Consider the following 17,442-nt stretch of genomic DNA (forward strand, 5'->3'; position numbering starts at 1 on the left):
TAAATCAGGTTAAATTTTGCCAAGAATGTTGGAGTAAAACACTTCTGCTCTCCATGCAGGGACCTCCTTGCTTAACAAGTAAATCCCTCTCCCACAGTAACTCTACAGCTCAAGTTTGCTCCAGTACATCCTCTGGATCTCCTTAAAAGTGGTATCTTTGAGAGGTTTTGGGAAGAGTTCAAGATACTGGACATTTTTGGCTCAGTTTAAGCAGAAACAGAAGTGTCCTGCCAGTGTTTGTCACTGAGCTTATCCTCTATTTGCTGGGAATAACAAATGGGACAACAGCCTGCTTGGAGAGGGCTTTTCTTTGGTTTTGAGCAGGAAAATGCTTTTTGGCCTTGGAGGTGAAGGAAAATATTATTATATTTTTTTAATCCAAATCCAAATCCAGGCTGCAAGAAATGGGCGGGGGGCAGGGGGGAAATACATTTTTCCACCAGCAGCTGCTTGCAGCCACCTTCACTCATTTTGTGGATGGCCCCATCCTGCAGCTCTGCAGGGAGCAGGGAAAGGCAGCAGCCACCTTTGGGGCAGTAGGGTCAGTTAAAGCCCTGGACAGTGAGGGAGGCAGTGATAACATTGGAGAGAGGAAAATTAAGTGCTTCACTGATGAACCCAAACCTCACATCCCATCAGGTCCTGAGCAGCTGCTGTGTCCCCTGCCTTGTTTGGAGACCGGCTTAACAAGAAACTCCACTTCTCTTTCCCTTTTTCTTTTCCCCCTTCAGCCAAAAGCTGCTGACACAAACCTAGAAAACAGCAAAGTGGGCTGTGCTGAGACTTGTCTGTGCAGAGGTTTGCCCCTCCTTGGCCTGAAGTGTTATTTTAAACAGAAATTGTAAAACTTGTGCCAGAGTTTTGCAGAGAAGGTGAGTTGCCTATCTGATTCGGAGTACATGGATATATTTAATTTCTCCCTCCTTTGGCTTAAAGGATTAAAAAGGCTATTGCAGAGCCCAGGCTTGTGCTCCCAGTGCTGGGGAGCTTTGCTTCTCAAGGGGACAGGGGGCTTCCCAGTGGACAGGCACATGAATATCCCATTCCTGGTTCTCATGCTCAGCCACCATGGGATATTCACGTCCTGGCTCTCCCTGAGGTGTGCCAGTGCAGCACCAGGAGTGGGTAAAAGGAACAAGAACTTTTCTGTGCTTTCTGACAAGGGCTTTTCAGTGCCCTGGGCATGTGTGTGCATAATTACAGTAATTGCCTCCCTGCTATCTCCTCTCCATCTCCTCTAATACTTTGTTCTGCACACCTGGTCAAGACCCTGACATGGGGTATTTGTGGAAGGGAACACCACAGCCCTAAGGCAGATTACTGAGGCTTTGGAGGTGTTCCTACCCTATACTCACATGGTTATCACTCACTGCATCTAGCTGAACTGGATTCCTCACCAGGATCAGGGCCAGCCTTACTGGCAGCAGCTGCAGCAAAGGCATCTGGTCCCATTTCTATACCAGCAGCTCATCTTTGCCAAAAACAACTTGTTCTTTCAGAAAGCTTCCCTGAAGTGCCCTCGTAAAAGCACTAACCCCATTCCTGGAATGCTGCCACGGTATCCCTCTAAGTGCAGGTCACTTGAATTCCTGCCGGGGAACTCAACACGAGCAGAAGCATATAAAGAACATAATATTTGACTTAGTGGATTCCTGACTCTTTTTTGCTGAGTGCTGGTGAGCATCTTTGTAGGAGCAAGGTCCTGTGCACCTGGGGAAGGGTGCAGTGTGAGGGAGAGCTGGGAGACAGAGTTGGTGCAAATCCCAACACTGTCAAAGATGGGCAAGCCTTGTTGCCCTTTTGTTTGGTTGGTTTTGGGTTTTGGGGGGGTATTTTGGGGTGTTTGTTGGGGTTTTTTGTAAAGATGTCCCTTCAGCACCGGCAAATCAAAATACAGGGCTAGAGCAGACATCTCTGTTGGATACTTTATTTACCACCCTCTGTTCTGCAGACCTTGGATGGGTTTTTCTCCTCCTCCCTTGTGGACTCCTTGGTTGTTCAAACTGCTAAAACTGGTAACAAATCTGTGGCCATTGCCCTGGGAGTGTCTTCATCAAACACAAGGTGAGGCCTTGATGGGACTGGCAGCTTTGACTCTGTCCCCTAAACTCACTCTGTGAGTTTTGCTGTCACCCCCATGGCACAAATATCTCAGTCTTTTTCAAAACCCTGGTTTTCCTAAAGACCCAGTCCTCTATCAACTGTCTCTCCATGGCCTCTATATTCTCATGCTCAGCTGGATTCATTTGCAGGGGTGCCAAGTTCATACTTTCCCACCAGTCACCCCTAAATATATTGACTATATGAGGGCAAAGTCCCATCCAAAGCCAACCTCATCCTTTTCATTTCCACCATCATTTACTCCTGGGAGATACCTGGATGGGCTCTACATCCTGCATTGATGCTTCAGCCAACAGTTTCCCTTTCTTTGTGCCTGGGGCCTTGGTACCCTGGTTTTGTGGGCGTTTCATGCTCTCTGAGCTGGCATGGGCAGCCTCCTGCCCAGCCCTGGCACTGCTGGTGTGGCTGATGGCAGAGCCATGAGCAGCAACCACCAACCCAGCTCTCTTCCCTCCAAGGTGCCTTGGGGGCCAAGTCCTGACAAACCCCTGCTGTTTGTCTGCAGCTTCAGCCCCTTTTTGGCAAGTAGCCACGGGGCAAGTGAAAAACATCCCAGGGCTGGAGCTGCCCCCTCACCCACGGGTGCCCCTGGCACGACTGTGGGACACAGCTGGAGCAGCCCACACCCTGCCAGCCCTGTAGGGATCAACAGCTGGGCTGTCCAGCTGCCTCCCCAGGACAGGACACTGCAGCCACTCCTCCCACAGCCAGTTGTGTAACTGCTCAGGGAGTGGGGTGGCTGCCTGCCCTCCCTGCCCCTGCCAAGCTCCACATCTCGCCTATAAATCCACAGTGAGAGGGGCCCTCCCTTCCCACAGAGGAGCTGACACGGAACACAGGTGGCTGGGGCTGGAGGTAAGTGTTCCCTCTCCTTCCTTCCCTACCCCACACTGAGCACTTCTGAGTTTGGCTGCTTGCAGGGACAGTGTGGAAAGCATGGCAGGAACAGGCACGGGGTGGTGGAATTGGTATTTCTTGGGTGTTATTTGTAGCTTCTCTGCAGGAAAGTAGGGAATCAAATAGCAAATGTAGCTGGGAGGTGTTTGTGATATGTTAGTTTCCACCATGCAAAAAAAAAAAAAAGCCTCCTCCAAAACAGTTAACAATGAGCAGGTCATGCTAGTGCTTTCTTCATTTGCAAAGGAAAAAGTCCAGGTTTCATTCCAACCTGGGAAAGCAGAGTATTCATTAGGTGTTGCCTCAAGACTGAAAGTTGAAATGCTTCTAGAGTATTTGGTGGGTTTTAGAAAATACTGTGTCCAACCCCGTTATTTTACTGAAGACTTTTTCTTTTTCCTGATGAATACACCATCACGCTCTGTGGAAGCTGAAAGCGCCTCTCAGGCCAGAGGAACTGCTACCACCTGTAGTGACATCCTGCCATGCTGAATTAATAACTCAGTTGAGCTGAGGGTGTTCCCTCCAGCCCTGGGGTTAAACCACAGATCGCAGCAGCACCCTCAGGGCACCTGTGTGGGGGTGCTGGCTCTGGAACTGTCCAGCCCAAAGCCATGGAGCCTGGCCATCATCCCTTGTTTTATTGCCTGGCACTACCAAGAATTAGGATCCATCACCCTCACTGGGGTTTTGTGGGGCTGGATGTCAAACCAGGGGCTGTTGCCTTTCAAGCCCCGGGGGTGGAACTGCTTTCAGCCCTGCAAGAGACATGAAATCACCCTCAATCCAAGGTGTGCCACATCTGCAGCCCCTCTATCAGCCTCAATGGGCACGTCAAAGTCATGATCTTCCCTGGGGATGGGGTTCAGAGATGCAGAAACCAAATAGCCCCACTGCATTTTTTTATATTGTTTTTCCTCTTAGAGAGGCAGGGGCAGACATCCAAAGATAAAATACAAATATTTGCAAGTCTGATAAGGCAGGATAGTTTAAACCCAGCTCGTAAATAAAAAAACTGGCAGTGAAATGTGGCTCAGCTACATACTTTCCAAGCCAATTTCCAGGGCAGCTGCAGGGGTTTGAAAGCAGGCCAGGGAGCACACTGTAAAAATGGAGAGATTTTTAAAATAAAGCGGGGGGGGGGGAAGAAAATTATTATTTAAGACATTTAATCTAACTTGTAAATTAAGAGCCCAGAATGCTGGTAAATGGAATGATGTTTGGGCGTAGCATATAGAGAAATCCCCTACAGAGGACATGCCAGGAGCTGCCCCCAGCAGTGTGCTGACCATCCGTGGGTTTTCTCCCAGGTGGATTCCCGCTGGCAGCCTGGGATCCCGGCAGGGAGCACAGGGATGAGAGTGGCCGTGGTGGGCGCGGGTGTCAGTGGCCTGGCAGCCACCAAGTGCTGCCTGGACGAGGGGCTGGAGCCCACCTGCTTCGAGCAGAGCCAGGACATCGGGGGGCTCTGGCGCTACACGGTGAGCCAGCGGGGCCTGGCAGGGTGAGCAGTGGGGTGAGCCGGGTTCCAGCGGGTGTGCAAGGGCCCTGGGACCTCGCTGGGTGCTGCCTGCACTCCTTGAGGCCAGGGCAGTGGGGGACAGTCCCCAGCCCGGGCATGGGGCTGATGCACCCCGGGGTGCCATGGCAGGAGCACATCGAGGCCAGGCGGCCAAGCCTTTACCCGTCGGTCATCAGCAACACCTCCAAGGAGATGTCTGCCTTCTCCGACTTCCCCTTCCCGGAGCACTTCCCCGTGTTCCTGCCCAACGCCCTGCTCCTGGACTACCTGCGGCGCTACGCTGAGCGCTTCAGCCTGCGGGAGCACATCAGGTTTGGGGTGAGTGCCGGGTGCCCTGCGCTGCCCTGCTCCCCACCCACCCGTGGGTGCTGACTCTGCTTCGCTTCCACCTTGTAGAGCACGGTTGTCAGCATCCGTGAGCACCCCGACTTCGCCACCACGGGCCAGTGGAGTGTGGTCACAGAGGCGGGCGGGAAGCAGACATCACACGTCTTTGATGCTGTCATGGTTTGCAGCGGCAATTTCTCAGAGCCATTCCTCCCCCTGCAGAGTTTTCCTGGTATGGTATAGGGCTGCCTGTGGCCACCTGCTTCAGGGGCTGGGGAGAGGAGGTTTAGGGGTTATTCGGGGGAAATCCTCCCTTTTTTTCTTGATTCTGCTTTCCAAACCTGCTTGACTGCATGAACAGCAATACTTTCTCGTGCTTCAGCAGCTTCGTCTCTGAGACCCCATTTTGGAGAGGAAGCATCAATTCTGTGTGTGTACATGGGATGGAGGGCTGGACCTTCCCAAGATCCTGGTGGCCAGACATTGCACTTCCTTGCTCTTGCCATCTCGATTGGTTTTCTCCACACCAGTTCTCCCAACGAAATCCACAAATGCTCAAGTACTTCAAAGCTCTATTTCTTTTTCTCCCGAGGCATCGAGAGGTTTCGAGGGCAGTACTTCCACAGCCGGCAGTACAAGCACCCAGATGTGTTCCAGGGCAAGCGTGTCCTCGTGGTGGGCATGGGCAACTCAGGAGTGGACATCGCAGTGGAGGCCAGCCGTGTAGCTGCCAAGGTGCCACCACCCTGCCACCTCAGGAGTGTGGGGAGAGGGACACTGGGGACAGTAACTCAGGGTGCTGTCATCACAGGGACATGGTATACGAACAGTTTTTCTGGTCCTGAATTTTTTGGGTCAAAAAGCTCCTCGAAAGCAAGCTGGTTTTCTTGGTGTCTCCTGTTTCACCTCCATCACCAGCAGCCAGGAGGTCTGGAAGATGTTGTTGCATCTTTCCATTGCACGGCTGTCCGCGCCATGCCCCTCTGAGTGTCTTTATAAAGGAAAAGCAGCAAATTCATCACCTGAACCATTGATTCTTCTCTTCCAGGTGACCATTAGCACCACTCGAGGAGCCTGGCTGCTCAGCCGTGTGTTTGAGCATGGCTACCCCTGGGATATGATTTTAAACACTCGCCTTATGAGCCTGATCAAAACCAACCTCCCCGCGCCCCTTTCATGGTGGTTGATGAATTACAAGGCAAACCAGTGGTTCAACCATGAAAACTATGGTCTTCAACCAGAGAAGAGGTACTTCTTGGTGGTTTCCATCCCACGCAGATGGGCTTGTGGTGTGGGCAGGAGAAGAAATTCAGCAAGCAGCATCACCTAATGCCCAGACTGTGGTGATCTCCAATGGGGAGGAGAAAATCAGCTGTAGCTCCCTTAAGTGGTGAAAGATTGGGCACGCTGGAAAAGCCCAGGAAGGCCCAGAGGAGTTTAATTTGTGAGGGTCTCTGGTTAAAGAGGAGAAGGAAGGCTTAAAGCATGGATCAGTTCTGGAAAGAGATGACTTAAAGAGTAACTGAATGAAGGGAATAAGGTGGCAGGAGATATCTGTGAATCACTCACGCTGTGGGACAGGGGGACATTTGTGACACGTGTCATTGTTAGGAGGTGGGAGACAGGGCTGTTTGCTCAGAGCAAATGACACCAGGAGGGGTGAGCTGGTGGGCCTGGGGGCAGGAGGAGCAGGGGACCAGCAAGGCTTGTTTGTGGTGTCCCCCTCTCAGAGCCCCTGGCTCTCCACAGCTGGCTGGTGCGTGAGCCCCTGCTGAATGACGACCTCCCAAGCTACATCCTGACAGGCAGGATCACCATCAAGCCGGGCGTCAAGGAGTTCAAGGACAACTCAGTCCTTTTCCACAACTGCCCTGAGGAGGAGCCCATCGACATCGTTGTCTTCTGCACGGGCTACATCGTCTCCTTCCCCTTCCTGGAAGAATCTGTGGTCAGGGTGGAAAACAAGCACGCGTCCCTCTACAAATACGTGTTCCCAACCCACCTGCAGAAGCCCACCCTGGCTGTCCTTGGGCTGATTAGGCCCTTTGGAGCCATCATGCCCGTGGCAGAGATGCAGGCACGCTGGGTGAGCCGTGTCTTCAAAGGTAGGGGAGCAAATGTGAGCCCTCCTGTGCCCCAAAATACAGCTCAGACTGGACATGTTTTATCCCTCCAGCCAGGGAGATCCCAGAGCTAAGAAGTTCAGAGCAGACAAGGGACCATTTTCAAGGCTCAGACTTCCCAAGTTATTTCACTTCAGCTAAGCTACAGCAACATGAGTGAGGAAAGAAACCTACTGGTGTTTTGTTTGGGGTTTTTAATAAAAACAGTAAGAATAACCTCGTGGAGGGCTGGGTCACCCATACAGATGAGAAGCTCTGGGGTTTCTCTTTGGGATGATCCTCTCTGGGGCTTGCACAGCCCATCTGACCCCACATCACCTGCCTGTGCCCTGACAGCGCACATCTGTAAGAGCAGGAAAAGGTGCAGGTGAATTTGGAGTACTGGAGGGCTGGTTTCTGGCAGGATTGCCACTGCGGAATAAATTGCCAGCGATGAGACTTTCCTGCCCTCCCAGGGAAGGGATTCCCACATTTTGCATCACTGAAGGAGTTCACAAGTCCCCCCCACCCAGGAGTTAAACTTGGCAGGACGCTCTCCTCTCTCTTCCAGGCTTGTGTCAGTTGCCTCCCCAGTCTGTCATGGAGAAGGAGGTAAATGAGAAGAAGAAAAACCAAGTCAAATGGTAAGTCATTCCCCAGAGCCCCAAAGGTTTTTGGTGGATTGAAAAATCCCTGGAGTTTTCAGGGGAGCAACACACAGGCTCTCACTCTGTGCCTGTTCCCTGCACACACGGCAGAGGAGAGGGGAGGATTCCCACATCCAGCTTCCCCTCTAGTCTCTTGCAAAACAGCCAATGTAACCTTTGATTTAACACTGATATTTTGCCTGTTGGTGACAAGAAGAAATTAATTCAGGGTACTCAAGGCTAAAGCTTGCTTGGGAGTTGAGGAAGAACGCCAGGATCCCCAGGGACTGAGAGATAAAATGGCAGAGAAATTAATGGTAATAAATGCAAAGTAATTCAGCTGGGGGGAACAAAAAGCCAACCCGCAACCAAGGAGGGGTACACACAGATTGTCTCATCTCTCAGCATGGAGACCTGAATCACTGTGAGCAGGTGTCTGAGCACACTGCTGTGTGGCTCACAGGCAGGCAAAAGGATAAAAAGAATTAGGGAATGAATGAGCCAATCCCAGGAAACTGGATGATATACAAACCCATGGTTCATTAAATGGCTGTAGGAGAAAAGATATAGAAGAGTGGAATACAGAATTGCAGAGAACAACTGCAGTACAATACAAGACTAAATGGATATGGGCTTTTTCAGACCTCTGAAGGGCCGACATGAAGCTGTGAATTCTGCAGAGAAGGTGAACTGGAAGCAATTCTCCAAGTCACCATGTATTCTTGCAATATTTGGTGGAAATGAATGTGAGGGATACTAAAGGGTGCCACCTTTCTCATGCTGCACATTAGTTTTCTGCAAAAAGCAAAGGGTTTTGGGTTTGAGGGTTTTTGTTTTGTTTTGAAAAAGACCCAAAACTGGTTTGCCAAAGTCTGTTAACAAAGATTCACCAAGAGGAAGGGTGGAGGAACAGGTGCACCTTGTGAATGAGGAAGTGAAAGATTGACACGAGCCAGCATCACTTGACAGGTGCTGTGTCATGGACAGGATTTGTGTCCAGACAGTCACGGGTTCCCACTGCACGTACATCCAGTCCTTTTCTACAAAGAACCCAGCTGCATTCCAGATGCAATAACAGCAAGGACGCAGAGGACCTCCACTCCAGTTCCTCCAAGCCCTGCTGATGCCCACCTTTCTCCTGCCTCTTTTTCTTCTCTGATTCGTTCAGGTTTGGTCTGACCTTTGACGAAGTCCTCAAAACCGAGTGGCTGGTCTACCTGGACACACTGGCCTCCTTCATTGGTGCCAAGCCCAGCGTGCTGGGGCTGCTCTGCACAGACCCTTGGCTGGCCCTCACCATCTTCTTCGGCCCCTGCTCCCCCTACCAGTTCCGACTGGGGGGTCCTGGGCGCTGGGAGGGGGCACGGCAGGCCATCCTCACCCAGTGGGACCGTGTCCTAAAGCCCACCAGAACACGAGTCCCTGCTGGCTGCTCCAGCTCTTTCCCTTCTCTCCTGATTGTGGTGGGATTTCTTCTGCTCCTGGCTGCTGTGATTTTTAGTAGCCTTTAGAGCATGTTTGTTTATTGTTTGTTTTGGGTTTTTTGGTTTGTTTTTTTGGTGTTGGTTTTTTTTTTTTTTTTTTTGTCCTGAGGGTTGTTATCTCATGTCAGACAGCGTGCCACGGGATGGGGGGAAAGGATTTCAGTAGATGGCAACAAACTTTAATCTGCAACCTGCAGGATAAACCTCCCTCTGCTCCAGCTCATCCCCAAGCACAGCTTTGCAGACCCCATTAGCCAGGGATGGCAGCCTTGCCCGAGTGTCTGTTGCCCCTCTGCTCTCCTGCCTGCCACCAGGAGCAGAGCAGGGAATGGTGGTGTAATTGTGCCTGCATCACACAAGATGCAGTGAGGACAAGCCCAGCAAAAGTGGCACTGTGTCACAGGAGCAAAAGCACCCAGGAATTTTCTGGGCAGGTTAAAGGTACACAGCCTGTCCCTTTCTCCAAACAAAAGCACTGTGACCCCCAAATGCCAGTCAGGGTTGAATCAGTGCATCTTTGCAGTGAAGGCCCGTTGGGTGCTTGTGGTGGTTTGTCACACGTGAGCCCGTGGGGCTGAGCACTCCTGGATTGGCTTCCCTGCACGCCCCACCACTGGAGAATCCCAAAGATTTTTTTTGTGCATGGAGAAAAAAAAATGCACGTGCAAGGGGAAAAACTTTAACTGAATAAAATCTCAGTGGCTGTGGCAAGAGTGTGCTGCAGATGCTTCCGTGTCCTGTCCTTGTGTGCATGGGAAAAGCTGGGGAGGAGTGCCCGTGTCTGAGTTGGGGCTGTGCCACCAATTGCTGTGGGACCCTCAGGAGGCTGGGGCTCTCAGGGCTTTCCCTGACTCCCCAAAATGAGGCTGCACGGTGCTCCATGTCCCACATCCACGCTGTATGCTGGCAGGGGGAGCGTGTTCTGCTGATCCCCTGGGGATGCCAAGGGAGCACAGCCCAGCACAGGCACCACAAAAGGGGATAGATCAAGACAACCCCAAGCTGCTGCCTGGGCCGGAGCAATGACAAGTTACAGCATGGGAGTCCTTGCAAGCACGTTCCCTTCGGGATTATCGCTGAATTTTCACCTGGCACTGCCACAGGGAGGTTGAGGACTTCCTCACAGTGTATTTAAGGCAACAGGGCGGGAGAATGCAGGTGTAAAGGTCAGTGGTGCAAGAGCCGTGGGGAGCTGCCTGGACTTCAGCCTTCCCTCCCAATCCACAGTGAGAGAAACTGCAGGGAAATCTGGCCGAGGGCTGAGCAGAGAAGGCACAGCACTGTCCTGCAAGGTTTGCTCCTCGCTTCTCCTGGATGGGGTGGGCAGGGTTTAAAAGTGGGCACACAGCTCTCCGGGGTTTGGGCATTCCCTGCTGGCTTTGCCTTGCTGCTGGTGGGAGGAGAGGGGTGTGACAGAGACCCTCTGGAGTAAACCATCCACAGGCAGCACTGTAAACGTGGGGTGACTTGAGCACCCTGAGCTTGCCTACCCTTTCCTGAAGCCAAAGAAGGCTCTAGAAACGAGGCAGGCGACTGTGGGCATGTCCTGCCCTGCCCCTGCAGATCAAGGAGTGGCTCAGACCAGGCTTGTGGATGCCAAAGGAGTTTTTTTGCACCTCCCTCATTTTTCCCAGGCTTTCTTCAGTTTCCTCCAGTTTCTATTTATGTTAACTTACTTTTTTTTGACACAAAACTGATAGAAAAAGTTTTAAATTACTCTTTCTGCAGTAGGAGTATTTCTTATCTAATCAAAGTTCATGTGGGTTCATTTTTTCATAGTTCTTTGCTTTGCAGTCAAGCTCAGTGCAGCTCAGTTTACACACCCCGGCTTTGAGTTCCACCCATTTATAGCCAGGGTTTCCCGGGTTTCTTACCTTTTGTATATCCTGTAATCCCAGCCTTGCTTTCACAGAGCTGTCTAACTTCTGAATGGCTGCGCTGTGCTCCTGCTCAGTCAGGCATTGCTTTGCTTTTTTCCCTCTTTTTTAAAACTCTTTTTGTTTTCAAGAGATTGCTCTTTAATGGGAAATTAAAAAGGAAAGCGTGAAAACGACTCAGCTTAGCTGGAGCTGTTTCTCGAAAAGATTTCAGGAGGAATTTGTGCAGGCAGAGGAAGATAGCTGCAATTTCTTTGCATGCTCTGGTTTGGCCTGGAAAAGGGAATAAATTGAAGTGGCAGAAGAGTGAGGTTTCAGTGCCTCCTTTTTCCTGCCATGGAGGAGGGAGATTCCCAGACCCTCACTGTGGGTTTAGCACAGCAGCAAGGGTAATGAGCAGGATCTGTGCACAGCACCTGAACCAGGAGCTGCCCGTGGCTTTCTCCCGGGTGGAATTTTCCTTCGTGGACACCTGCAGCCAGAGAAGACCAGGGGCGCTTTGCTGGGGATGGGAAGAAGGGACTGGTGACCCTTGGGCTGTTGTGTTTGCAGCTGCCCTCCCAGCAGCCTGTCCCCTGCTGCAGACCAGCATGGTCCGGCGTGTGGCCGTGATCGGGGCCGGGGCTGGGGGCTTGGCCTCTGTCAAATGCTGCCTGGATGAGGGGCTGGAGCCCACCTGCTTCGAGAGCAGCGAGGACATCGGCGGTGTCTGGCGCTACACGGTCAGTGCCTCCCGGGCTCGTCCCCCAGTTTCTCCCCTTCCTGGGATGCTCTTTGACTGCAGCAGAGAGGAGAGGGTGGGCACGCCCTCAGGGACTGTCCCTATCCCACCCAAGGGATCTCCAAGATGGAGAAGGAAATGGAGGGAGGAGAAATGATTGTCGCCAGGTGCTAGTCCTGGTTCATTCCTTGTACCAAAACGTGAGGAAGAAAAATACTCATATACCTGATGGGGAGAAAGTCTTTTCCTGCACACCTGGAAACATCACCCCCGGCTCCACACAGGATTCCACAGACAGGAGGAGAGTCGGCGTGTACCGCTCCATCATCACCAACACCTCTAAGGAGATGTCCTGCTTCAGCGACTTCCCCTTCCCCGAGGGTTTTCCCAGTTACATGTCCCACAGCCTGGTCCTGGAATACTTCAGGATGTACGCCCGGCGCTTCGACCTCCTGAGGCACATACGCTTCCAGGTGAGCAGGGAGCCCAGGGCCCCGGGGAGAAGAGCCACGGGGAGCTGCAGACCCAAGGTGGGACGGGGCAAGGCTGGGTGACAGCCCACAGGTAAACCCACATGACTTTTGCATCCTGCACACAGCCTTTAGGCCCCGTGTTTTAAATAAGGCTGCTTGAACGCGGGCTTGCCCCCCAGTGCCATCACCAAGGGAGAGGTGCAAGGTGGGATTTAACAGCTTCAGAAGTGACACACAGCTCCCCAGAGACCCAGCCTGCTCCCGGCAGCCCCAGCCTTTCACGGGCATGTCTCTGAAACATGGCATGGTCCCTGACTGCTGTTTTGTTGGGCTTCTGTGCAAGACAACAGTTCTCAGTGTGAGAAAGCGCCCAGATTTCACCTCCTCAGGCCAGTGGGAGGTGATCACCGAGACTGAAGGTGTCTGTGAGTCCCACGTCTTTGATGCTGTCATGGTTTGCACCGGCCTTTACAAGGAGCCCTACTTGCCATTGGCTTCTTTCCCAGGTAAGCCCTGTCCCAGCAGTGGGCCTGCCCCAAAGGGTTTCCCCCAGCACCCATGGGTCCACTGGTTGTATTTTCCTCTGCAAGACTGCCTGCTCCATGAAGCCCCCTCACTGGAGCAGGCAGGACCCTGATCCCATGGAAATGCTGGGAGGCATTCCAGGGAATGGGAAAAACACCTTGTAAAGGTGCAGTCAGGCTTTTCCATTGGGATTTGCTAACAAGACTGAGCTGAGGAGGTACGGGGGACTTCCAGGGGCTTCTCAGCTGCAAGCAGAGGTGGGAGGGAGGAGAGTTGGGAGCTGCAGAGGACCTGGGCAGAAGGCTGGGGTGAGTAAGCATATCTGGCAGTAGGAGATGCTCCTTGCTCTCTGCTAGGCATTGACAGCCGCTTCAAAGGCCAGCAGCTGCACAGCCGGGAATACAGAGACGTGCAGGCTTTCCGGGGGAAGAGGGTCCTGGTGGTCGGCATCGGCAACACCGGCGGTGACCTCTCGGTGGAGCTGAGCCGTGTGGCTGCCAAGGTACAGCTCCAGGAGGTCCAGACAGAGCCAGCGGCTCAGGGTACCACAGGGAGCTTTGCCCCCAGGTTTCTCAGTAAATTCCGCTTCTCACTGAGGACAGCTGAAGAAGTTTTGCGACTCCCGGAGAGTTTAGGCTGCCTGAGGACTGGCAACGGAACAGCTGCGGGAACTTTATCAAAGCCACCACTTGGTTCATCTGGGTGTCATCTCCTTCCCTTGGGTTAACTCTGTGTTGGCTCAAGTGCAGAAGATGGGATTTGCCACTCAGGGCAAAACTAACAAGATGCCTGGGCAAGAGACTGAGACCTGTCTTCCCCTGCAGGTGTTCCTCAGCACCAGGAGCCACACGTGGGTCATCAGCCGGGTCTCAGACCACGGCTTCCCCTTTGACATGGTCAACACCACCCGCTTCAACCACCTCCTGGAGTGGCTTCTCCCATCAGCCCTCGCCAGGAGGATCAGGTTTCGGAAGTTCAATTCATGGTTCAACCACACAAACTATGGCTTGGCTTCCAGCAAAAGGTGTTTTTTCTGATTGTTTTGTTGGGTGGTCAGAGGGTCTTCATAATATGAAACACTTAATTTTCAGTTTTGGGGGATGTTTGTGGAATAGCAAACCCTTGGAGAGGAATTCTGACCATAAAAAAAGTCATTTTAGGTCCCTCACAGATGCTAACACTGCTACCCTCTTTTCCCCACTGCAAGCTCCAAATTTAAGGTGATTGTCAACGAAGAGCTGCCATTCTGCCTCCTCTCTGGGACTGTGGTGTTGAAGCCAAACGTGAAGGAGTTCACTGAGAGCTCTGCCATTTTCGAAGACGGGACAACCGAAGAAAACATCGACGTGGTGCTCTTTGCCACGGGCTACAACTTTTCATTCCCCTTTCTCGAGGAGTCTGTTCGCAGCCCCATCGACGACAACCGTTCCCTCTACAATTGCATCTTCCCTCCCCAGCTGGAAAAGCCCACGCTGGCCATCATTGGCCTGATCCAGCTGACGGGCTCCATTATGGCGGGATCAGAAATGCAGGCTCGCTGGGTGACAGGGGTCTTTGCAGGTAGGAGAAGGGGGAGATCTTGTGGGTGGGAGGTTTGGGGCAGCCTGAGCTGCTGCCCACAGAGCTTAGGGCATATGTCAGCTCCGTGGTGGCCGTGGGAATCAGTGGCACGGCAGCCTCCGTCCACCAGCTGCATCCCTGTATCCCTGCTGCTCCACACCTCGGGAAAGGTGCTGAGACCTTGGGAAGGGGCTGAACACTTCTTCTGAAGGTGCTGCTGGAGCTCGCTGGTTTCTCTGTCCCCAGGCTGGAACAAGCTGCCTCCCCCCAGCAGGATGATGGCTGAGGTTTTGAAGAGGAAGCCACCAGTCAAAAGGTGTGTGTGATGCTCCTGCACCCAGGATGAGACAGGTGCTGTGTGCCAGGAGAACCTTGGAGAAGGGGGGGGACTGGATGGCAGACATGGGAGGGACCTGCTCAGGACACCCAACTCTGCATTTATTACCTCACCACCCGCAGTGAGCTCTCGTGGCTCCTTCATGGAGCAAGACACCGTAAGCTTCTCTGGAGCAGTTTATCACAGGGCCTGCAGCTCCCCTTCCCTCTCTTCCCATCTCCTTCGCTCCCTCCCTTTCCCTCTCCTCTGGAGATCCCCCTCTGCCAGCCCATCCAAGCCGTGTCCTTGTTCCCAGCATGTCAGGATGGAGGTTTGGTTTCCTCCAGACTAAGGGTGCCATCTCGTGGCTTCTCCCTCCCGAAGCCAGGCAGTGGGGACTGCTGGGTTCCATCCAGAACCCCCCGAGGAGCCAGGCAGTGGGTGGGGAGCAGTTTGTGTCCCTTTTTGGCAGGTCAAGGTGAGTGTTCCACCAGTGTGTATGGGAGCTAACAGCCTGCCTCGTTGGCACTGGGGTTTTACAGGAGGTCGAGATGTGTCCGCAAGGATGTGGGATGGATGGTGATGGAGCAAGGAGGGGACCTTGGGGTGCAGGCTGGGTTGGGTCTGCCAGCAGGGCAGGGCTGGCTCATGGGGCACTGGGGAAAAGTTTGGACAAAACAGAGTCACAGGGATTATGACCAGGGGCCCAAATGACTGCACCACGATGCTGTTACACAGAAATGCGAAAGCCTGAAGAGCAAGGGAAACAAACTTGACACTGTCTCAAATTTTCCTGAAGCATATCAACACATCCTCCCTCCTGTGAGGGAGATAGGGCTTTAAGCAGAAAAATCCTGGAGGTCCCTCCCAGCATGGGAAGCTTTCTGCATTTCCCAGATTTTCCCAATCTCCTTGGCGTTCTTATCTCTGAAAGTCTACATCTCTACTTCTTGAAATCAGCCAAATCCACACCTCTGAACCTCAGAGAAGGACATGGCAGGGGTACTTGTGGCATTACAATGATGGTACTGTTAAGTTAGAACTGATTTTGAAGCCACAGCTATGCTGCAGAGACAAAACAAGCTCCTGCTTCTCCCCTGTCCTTGGGAGCTGTTGGGACCAACCCCACAGAGGCTCTCCCAGTGCCTTTGGCTTTATTTGGGGCTAAGAGAGCTCTGCCCCAGAGACTGGGGCTCACCTGATGTCTGAGCCCGAGGCTTTTGCCTTCCATGGGGCTGAGAACTGAGATAGGACGATGCCATCTGACTTTTATTTCTTATGTCCCATTGAAGCAATCCACACGAGAGGGAGAACCTGAAGATGAGTTTTATCAGCTACATGGACAAAATCGCTGCGTGTGCTGGCGTAAAGCCCAGCGTGTTGAGACTGCTCCTGACAGACCCCCAGCTGGCCCTGGCCATCTTTTTTGGGCCGTGCTCACCCTACCAGTACCGGCTGGTGGGCCGGGGCAGGTGGAGCGGGGCCAGAGCTGCCATCCTGACCCAGTGGCAGCGCACACTGCAGCCCCTGAGGACGCGGGTGCTGGGTGACAGCTCCAGCAGCTCCTCTGGCTGGTGCTGGATGTGCCTCCTGGCTCTGCCAGCAGCTCTCACAGTAGCTTTTCTCTTCTCTAAGTACCCCCAGCCAGGCTGGAGCCGCTGGGCACATCCCCAGCTGTAGGAGAAACCTGGGCAGCCACAGTGCCGGGTGATCCGGGGACGGTGCAAAGCTGTGCCACCTGTGCCACGGGTGCTGCCAGAGGGCTGGGCTGGCACCAGCAGGAGCCTGGACCCTGGGGCTGTCTGGTGTCCATCTGTTTGTCCATCCAAACACTTGCTGATGTTTCACCAAAGGTGACATGGACTCTTCACCCTGAACCATTCTGGGACGAACTGCTGAGCATGAGGCCAGCCTTCCTCCCCCGTGCTCCCTAAAATTTTGGCAAGACCCACGCCACCTTGAGATTTCACAAAACATGAACTGTTGAGAGCTACTTCTGTGTCTGGTAACTTTAGGGACATGAAGGAGGGAGCCACAAATAAACCTCACAGATCTGGTCTTTGCTGATGGTTTTATTATTGGTTTCTTATCAGGGTGTGTGAAGTGGATCCCAAGCTGTGGCAGAGGGGAAAGTCTTGCCTTTATTTATACATAACCTATACATTATATAGATAGAAATATCGACAAATTAGATATATATGAAGTTATATTTGTTAATATATTGACATATAATAATAAGTTATAGATACAGTGACAAATCCAAGCAAGCAAGCATCCCTGCCATTGCCGAAGCAACCTTAGGATTGATTATAGGGACACCTGAATTCCTGGGATGGGAACCGGGACAGGGCCAGGATGGAAACTGGGACCGGAATGGGAACTGAGATAGGGCTGAGATGGGAAACGGCATGAGAACTGACATGGGAACCGGGACGGGGCCGGGATGGGAACTGGGATGGCGCCGGAATAGGCCCGGGTCCAAAACCGGGATAGCGCCCCGGGCGGGAACCGGGATGGGAACCGGGATAGGCCCGGGTCCGGGACCACGATAGGGCCGGGACCGGAACCGGGATGAGGCCGGGTCCGGAACCGGGATGGGGCCGGGATGAGGCCGGGTCCGGAACCGGGATGGGGCCGGGTCCGGAACCGGGATAAGGCCGGGATGGGGCCGGGTCCGGAACCGGGATAAGGCCGGGATGAGGCCGGGTCCGGAACCGGGATGGGGCCGGGTCCGGAACCGGGATAAGGCCGGGATGAGGCCGGGTCCGGAACCGGGATAGGCCCGGGTCCGGGACCATGATAGGGCCGAGACCGGAACCGGGATGGGGCCGGGATGGGGCCGGGTCCGGAACCGGGATAAGGCCGGGATG

At 53.2% G+C, this 17,442-nt stretch overlaps 2 protein-coding genes across 2 annotated transcripts; both read left to right on the plus strand.

The window, feature by feature from the left end:
• Nucleotides 1–2,951: 2,951 nt before the first annotated feature.
• Nucleotides 2,952–9,138, plus strand: LOC136364764 (flavin-containing monooxygenase 1-like). The gene is made up of 9 exons (XM_066324791.1): nucleotides 2,952–2,976; nucleotides 4,329–4,499; nucleotides 4,670–4,858; nucleotides 4,937–5,099; nucleotides 5,460–5,602; nucleotides 5,916–6,115; nucleotides 6,617–6,972; nucleotides 7,541–7,613; nucleotides 8,785–9,138. The coding sequence occupies exons 2-9, from the start codon at nucleotides 4,374–4,376 to the stop codon at nucleotides 9,125–9,127; spliced, it is 1,593 nt and encodes a 530-aa protein (XP_066180888.1). The 5' UTR covers nucleotides 2,952–2,976; nucleotides 4,329–4,373; the 3' UTR covers nucleotides 9,128–9,138.
• Nucleotides 9,139–11,543: 2,405 nt separating this feature from the next.
• Nucleotides 11,544–16,629, plus strand: LOC136364765 (dimethylaniline monooxygenase [N-oxide-forming] 4-like). Its single transcript, XM_066324792.1, has 8 exons — nucleotides 11,544–11,699; nucleotides 11,983–12,171; nucleotides 12,515–12,677; nucleotides 13,053–13,198; nucleotides 13,521–13,720; nucleotides 13,904–14,256; nucleotides 14,503–14,572; nucleotides 15,865–16,629. The coding sequence occupies exons 1-8, from the start codon at nucleotides 11,568–11,570 to the stop codon at nucleotides 16,250–16,252; spliced, it is 1,641 nt and encodes a 546-aa protein (XP_066180889.1). The 5' UTR covers nucleotides 11,544–11,567; the 3' UTR covers nucleotides 16,253–16,629.
• Nucleotides 16,630–17,442: the final 813 nt, after the last annotated feature.

This window comes from Sylvia atricapilla, chromosome 9, assembly GCF_009819655.1.
Source record: "Sylvia atricapilla isolate bSylAtr1 chromosome 9, bSylAtr1.pri, whole genome shotgun sequence".
Lineage (NCBI taxonomy): Eukaryota > Metazoa > Chordata > Aves > Passeriformes > Sylviidae > Sylvia > Sylvia atricapilla.

Coding starts and splice junctions, on each gene's coding strand:
- LOC136364764 (XM_066324791.1), top strand. CDS start 4,374: ATGAGAGTGGCCGTGGTGGGCGCGGGTGTCAGTGGCCTGGCAGCCACC. Junction 6,116..6,616: donor GGTCTTCAACCAGAGAAGAG/GTACTTCTTGGT, acceptor GGCTCTCCACAG/CTGGCTGGTGCGTGAGCCCC. Junction 6,973..7,540: donor GGTGAGCCGTGTCTTCAAAG/GTAGGGGAGCAA, acceptor TCTCTCTTCCAG/GCTTGTGTCAGTTGCCTCCC.
- LOC136364765 (XM_066324792.1), top strand. CDS start 11,568: ATGGTCCGGCGTGTGGCCGTGATCGGGGCCGGGGCTGGGGGCTTGGCC. Junction 12,172..12,514: donor TGAGGCACATACGCTTCCAG/GTGAGCAGGGAG, acceptor CTTCTGTGCAAG/ACAACAGTTCTCAGTGTGAG. Junction 12,678..13,052: donor GCCATTGGCTTCTTTCCCAG/GTAAGCCCTGTC, acceptor GCTCTCTGCTAG/GCATTGACAGCCGCTTCAAA.